Source organism: Paroedura picta, chromosome 10, assembly GCF_049243985.1.
Source record: "Paroedura picta isolate Pp20150507F chromosome 10, Ppicta_v3.0, whole genome shotgun sequence".
Classification (NCBI taxonomy): Eukaryota; Metazoa; Chordata; class Lepidosauria; order Squamata; family Gekkonidae; genus Paroedura; species Paroedura picta.
Window position 1 is genome coordinate 59,909,037 of NC_135378.1, and position 6,842 is coordinate 59,915,878.

Sequence of the window (6,842 nt, forward strand, 5' to 3'; positions counted from 1 at the left end):
TTTTCCCCAATCCACACAAGGCAGCAGTCGTTTGTCGACCGTTTTGGCAACCCAGTCGTCCAGGGATCGCGATTTTTCGAGATCCAAAAAGGCAGCAAAGAACTACCGCGCTGCAGGGAGAAAGGGGGAGTGAGCGGTTGGAGAAGAGCCGCCTTATTATTTCCTTAGCGAGTCACAGATGAAGGAGGTCGAAGCAATAATTATATGTATATTGGGGGAGGGGGGATGCGTGTGTACAGAGAGAGAGGGAGAGGGAGAAAGCGCGCGCGCCAGCCACGGCCCCTTCCCGTGCAACAGCAAACCCGAGCCGCAACACCGCTGCTCGTCTCCATTTGAAACTGACCAGCCCTACTCATCGCCTGCTCCGGTCTCCCTCCTTCCGCTCCGCCCTCTCCTCCCGGCTGCACCAATCGGCTCCATCCCGGTTGCAAATCAAACTTGGTGCCCTCGGCACAGCTCTCGCCCAAATCCACCTCTCGTTGCGTGGCTGGAAACGGCTATGCAACCCTCCTCATCGCCTGCTTTCCCTCCCCCTGATCTCCATGTTGTAACGTCTGGGGAAGGAGGGGAGGGTGAGTGTACTGAGCAGCACCGCCGAGACTTGGCGGAGTTACTCCCTCCTCCTCCTCCTCCTCCTCCTCCTCCATCTGCCTCTCTCCTCCCACTCCTCGACAGTTCTGGAAACTGTATCACCTCTTGTCACAGGAAACCCTCCAGCCGGCGGTTGCAAACAAACAAATGCCCCCCCTCCCCCTCGGCCTCCACCCGGTGAAAAACCGATCCCCATCCCCACCGCCAAGGGCGTCGGAGCGAGGCGAGGGAGAGGCGGCGCCGGCACGTTTGAACGTCTTGCAAAGGAGCGGAAGATGCGAAGCCTAAGGATTTGGGCAGGCGGCTTTGTCTAATTTCAGCAAGAGGGCATAACCGCTTCGGCTACACTCGCTCTCCTCCGGGGTGGGGGGCAGCGGAGGGACCGTCCAGTGGCAACGATGCGCCTAACTGAAATCACCGTCACCTCCACCCATTTTCTTTGCCTTGATGCAGAGCCAGGGAAGCGGATTTTCACATCCGAACCGACCCCTACTTCCGCCCGTGCAAGCACCATGTATATACTTCGCGCCGCCGCCGCCGCCGCCACCCCCTCCTAGTATTGTCCTGTTCCCCCACCGGCATCCGTCAGCACCTGGCGGTACTGCGCTCCAAGGCATTGCTCGTATAAATTATTACATAATCATCGCACCTGCCGCCATAAGGTTTTGCCGAACCGGAGGGAAGGGGGATTAGGCTGCCGGACTTCCTTCTACAGCACCCAGCAGCATTGCATCGGAGGAGCCCGAGCGTCCCGCCCCGCCCCGCCGCTCCAAGCCAACTGGCATCTGCGTGCGACTGTGATGGAGAGGGAAATGGAGGGCAGAGGCCGACCCCCCTCCCCTCCTCCTTTGAAGAGTGCCTGAAAAGTTTGCACCCACCACCGGCGCGGCTTTGCTGCTGCGCGGCAACCGCGCCTGCCATTTGCGCTTCCCGGCGCGGCGAGGGAAAGGGGGAGAGGTCGGCCGGAAAGAATGGAGAAGTTCAGGCGGCTTCTGCCGGTGTCGTGCACCTGCCCGCTCGCCCGGCCTCCCAGGGCCAACCCATAGCCCCCCCTCCCCCCTCGGGGAACCCGGCCTCCTTGGGGAGGGGGAGCCCACGCGTGTCGCGAGGCAGGCCGTTCGGAAGGGATTCGAATCCCAGGGCGAGTATTCCACATTCCATCCTCTGCCCGCATTAATCATCCGGGCCAGCAGCAGCAGCGTTGAGCACGCCGAGAATCTGCTGCCACCCAGCCGAGCAGCAGTCAAACAACAAGCCCCGCCGCGCGCGCTCTCTGCCTCTCGCCGCCTCACACACACACATGCATACACACACACACACACACACACACACACACGCCCCTTGTTTCCATCATATCCCCACGCTCGCACTTCCCCCCCCCCAACACGCGCACTTCAGGGGTCTCGCAAGTGGCACCCCCGCAGGGGAGGACGGACGCTCGGTTTCACGAAAGCTACCACCGCAAGAAAACAAACGGAGCGGGGCGCCCTCCCGCCAGCCTCCCCGAATGCCAGCCTCCAGCTGCACAATGCCCCCTGGCTGCACCAAGTTCACAAGCATGCCTGCAAAATAAGACGCCGCCGACCTAATCAGCCGTGTCCTGCTGTCTTAGCACACCGTGCCCATTAAAACCCACGTCGGATGTGCCAGAAGGGAGGGTGCATTCATGTTGATAAGCCCGTGCTCTTGCACCCGCTCCCTATCTCCTACGCTCCCTGCCCTTGAATTAATGCAATGGATATTTAGAGCATGTGGGTGACACGGCGACAGATCCCGGTTCCTGGCCACCCCTCCCCCTTGGTAGAGCTCGATCTCCGAAGGACCTGCGCCCTGCCATTGCCATCTGTCTCATAAGTTGTTACCATGCTTCACTTTCCGGGGAGGGCTGATCTATCCAGCATGGATGCACTTTAGGGTAGGAGCCCCCCTCCCCCCCCCAAAGAAAACTATGGCAAAAGTCTTTGGGCGCCCAACAAAATAGCACTTGGGGCTGGAGACCGGGGAGGGGGAAGGGGGCCAACTCGATTCTTTCCTCCAGTTCACCTTTGAAAAGAAAAAGCTCCCGGTATGGCAAAAGCAAAGTCTGCGGCGGCAGAAAACGCAGCCCACCCAGCACTCCCTCCCAATTCGGATCGGCTCGCCGAGCTCCAAAATTATCGCCTATTCCCTCCTCCCCTTGCCCCCACCCCGTTCCTCCCCAGCTATGTACAAGTTGCTTATGGGATAGGGAAGCTGCAACTCAACTGCCTCCCCCCTTTTGCTCCCTATCAAGGAGCAAATCTTTTGGCGCCATATTAATGACGTACTATATTATTTCCACTAGGCAGCGACCTTCGGCATTAAATTGCTCTCTAGCTGCTTCTGGAGAACTCCAAAGCTAAGCAACCAAAAAACACACACATACACACCACCACCCCGCGCGCGCACACGCACACACACGCACACACACATCAAATATGGCTGTGCAGGCGGCTCATTCTGCGGCGGCGGGCGGCGGGCGGCGAAGAGGCGAGTGGGGAGCTGCCTGGGCACAGTTACCTGCTGCTGTCGCTGCTGCGATGGTTGCCAGTGAGGTTGGAGTTTCTCGGCGCGGAGGGGTCTGTGCTGCCTCATGAGTTCAGACAAGCACTGGCGAGGGGGAGCAGATTGTGGCTCCCTTCGCACACACACTCACACACACACACTCACATACACATATACCGAGAGACTCTCACTCTGACTGACGTTTTTACTTGTTATGGAGGAAGGACTCTGTGAATCAAACTCATTTCTGGGTCACTGCTGCCACAGGGGGGAGCTACTTTAATCCCCTGCCAAAACTAGGAGAAGGGGGGGCCGAGAAACAGGGTGGGGAGGAGGAGGCTGAGCAAGAGAGCGAGAAGGGAGACGACTGCGCTTGGAAACTGTCTGCTTTAACTCTTTGCGGCCCTGGCGGGAGATGTCACGCTCCATTTGCACTGGCAGGGAGGAGGCGCCCCCGGGCCCGAGGTTTGCTCCAAGCAAGGGACGTCCTTTCTCGAGGGGAAGCGCCAGAGGGTGGCAGCCGGTAGATTCTGAACACAGATCTCAAACTGTCAGGTGTTTTAAGGAGAAGTCTTTGGCTGCCAGGTGGTTGTTTCTTCCTTGCCCAAAATCATGTTTTTTAAGTAGCAATAGAGAATCAGGAGCTAGGTCTCTTCTTGAGGTGAGCTTTTAAACTGAGTTGGCTCAAGATATTGCATTGTGTTGGGGGGGTTATTAAAGGAGGATTTAAAAAAAATGATTTGCATTAACGAGCATGACATCCTCGTTATGACATCCTCCTGTCATTTTCTTTACATTCACTTATATGGACACTGGCTATACTTTTATTTTCAAAAGCAACAAGCATATTGTCAATTTGTTCAATTTAAAACATGGTCACCGTATTTAAAAGGCATGTCTGGCCAGTGTCAGGTGTTGCACATTCATTTAGCACATCTGATCCCTGAAGCTAGACATGCACATTCTGCATGGATCTGATGCCTATCCAGTATGAGGAATGAATGGGACAGCACAAGGTCAGTGCTTAAAACCTTGTGCCACAGCATGCCTTCTTTTGTTCAGGTGCCACTTCAAGCTTCCCTCTAGAGCACAGAACCACCTCTGAAGCACCCTTGTATGCATGCCCATAAAGCCTTTTCATGCATGCCCATCGTACCTGTCTTGTACAGGTAGTATGCAAGAGGAGTGTCATCAGGGTGTGAGAAGAATGGGAAGGGCAGTTTTTCAAATGAAGGTATATTCTAGTCATGTGCATAATACGATTGCTTAAATTGCAATTGCAGCTCAAAAATAAATGAATGTGGTTCCCATTGAAGAAAAAAGTGGGAGTAGAAATAAACAAATAATGGAATGAGTAGTACCTTAGAAGTGCCAGTGTACCTACATACTGTCCTGGCAGGATTTGGATGCACAGCGTGGGAATGATCACAAAGACAGAACTACAACAGTAACACAGGTCTCCATTTTCAGTCGGATTTAGGAAATCCATTGACCTCTGCCTGATCTGTCAGTTGTGTGTGGCTGGCCCTATGCTTGGCAGGGTGTGCTGTAACCGTGGTAGTGCAATCTACCCAGTGTAGGGTTCAAATTCAAATCTCAGACACTAGAAATGCAAAAAGTTATTTCACAGGCAACCGTGCTTCCATGTAAGACCATCAGAGCCCTCATGGATCAAACCAGTGGCCCATCTAGTACAGCATCCTGTTTCATACAGTAGCCAACCAGTTGCCCTGGGGACCAATGTACCAGGCACAGAGAGCCAAATCTTCCCCTCTTGCTGCCTCCTAGCACTAATATTCAGAAGTTTATTGCCCCCAATGTGGGGTTCTGTGCTGGCAATATTGATTTCTCCTAATGAATCTGCTAATCCCCTTTTATATGCTACTAGCTGTCACTATTTACAATTCCACAATTTAATTTCATTTACTGTCAAGGCAATCTGGTAACATGGTTTCCATTTTACAGAAAGTAATATCTGGTGATGGACAGACTTTACCAGAACCAATAATAATCCCTTTGGTCCAGGTCCAGCACTTTATGCATGAGCACACAGAGATCTTCAGGGAGATCTTATAATCAACAATCATAACATACTTCCTCAACCTATATTTCTTATGAGGTTTCTTAACTCCCTGGAGCAGACATCGTGTTTGTTTTTTTTAACCCAAGACAGTAAGAAAGGTGTATGAAAAGGTTTGTACAGCAAAATAGGACCATATTATAAATCTCAAATATAAAAGGTTATAAAATATGCAGGCTTGTCATTAGATACTCATGTGTGTGAGTGTGAATGTGTGGCTCTAGATGGGAATTTCCATACTGTCACAGTAGGGCTGCCAGCTCCAGGTTGGGAAAAACCCTGCATACCTATTCCTGCCTTAAACCACAGCCTATCTCCTCCCCACCCCCCAGCCTCCTCAAAACTGTGTTCACAGGTGGTGATATCACTTCCGGTGACATGCAGCTTATGGGGGCATGGCAGGGAGGCGTGGCCAGGTGACATCACATGCGGGCTCTTCGAAACCTGAAAAATTATTCCAGGGGCTCCTCCATGGTCAAAAGGCTGAAAAAGGCTGGACTAGAGAGATTTTGGATACATTTTCACAGGAAACATAAATGGCAGTGGCAGTGAGGGGTAAGGAGGAGTGGCTTTGTGAAGCAGAGGAACAGCGGTGGCCTGCAGCTATTGCCTAACAAAATGTCTGTAAACGCAAACAAAAACGTTGGGAAAAGGCAGCGGTGCCCAGGATCAAATTTGTATTCAATTTGTATTGAATAAGGGTTCACGGTGTAATTTAAGTTCCAGGTCTCATCCATAAAATACATGAAGTACATGAAGAAACAGCATGCTTAAGCATGTGCCAAACACCTCGCTCCCATGCCATTATATACTGAGAGTCAGGACTTGCCTATCCAAATTGTGGAGATGGTCAAAGTATGGAACTTACAAGCACTTTCTCCACATGTAGAAAAACAGTCTACATTCCAGGACTTAAACGCTAGCTTCTGAATGGATCCCAAAGGCCCACACTAGCAACCCTGGTTTGGATTAACGTAAGGAAACTTTCCCCATTTTTTCCCAGCTCTAAAAATAAAGAATACATCATACATCTGAAGACGTCTGCATGCACATGAAAGTTTATACCTTGAATAAAACTTTGTTGGCCTTAAAAATGCCACTGGAATCAAACTTTGTTCACCATATTAAAAGCCATATTAGTTATGGCTTTTGGGGAGGTTTATGTATTAAAAAGAACAATATAACAAGAAAAATTATCTTTTAAAACAGAATAGTGACAAAATAATCAATAAAAATGATCAAAAAGACTGGACGTTTGATCTGCTGAATGCTCGAGCCACATTACTCTCTAAGCTGTGAAAAGCTTTGTCATCTGCTAAGATCTGCAGGGGGACAGAAGATGGCATGGTATAGCCTGATCTTTTCAGATCGTCAGAACTTCACAGGATCAATACCTGGAAGGAGACCACCAAGGAGGACTACAGGGGAAGGCACTGGCAAACCATCTCTTCTTCCCACATGCCTTGAAAGCCCCATGCAGGGGTTGTCATAAATCTGTTGGAATCTGACGGCAGTTTAAACAGCTGTTAAAGCACAGAAACAGAGGTGGTTAAAAACACTGGCATTAAAATTCCATCGCATTGCCATCATCTAATAGCATGCTCAAAAGAGATTTTCAGCCTACCTCAGTGTCATTACACCAATATTT

The 6,842-nt window shown here is 51.2% G+C and overlaps 1 protein-coding gene across 7 annotated transcripts in view; it reads right to left on the minus strand.

The window, feature by feature from the left end:
• JADE1 (jade family PHD finger 1) overlaps positions 1-3,323 on the minus strand; it is a 63,130-nt gene extending 59,807 nt beyond the window's left edge. For 2 of the 7 annotated variants that reach the window (XM_077300314.1, XM_077300309.1), the window contains exon 1: positions 3,130-3,323. Coding sequence is in view for 4 of the 7 variants with exons in the window: in XM_077300305.1 (XP_077156420.1) it covers positions 1,470-1,512 (43 nt within the window). In the remaining 3 variants the exon portion in view is untranslated. Of the gene's footprint in view, positions 1-343; positions 556-1,240; positions 1,359-1,469; positions 1,882-2,176; positions 2,431-3,129 lie in introns of those variants that run through there. The other 5 variants (XM_077300311.1, XM_077300305.1, XM_077300312.1 and 2 more) reach the window with 5 other exon arrangements.
• Between the last annotated feature and the right edge of the window lie 3,519 nt (positions 3,324-6,842).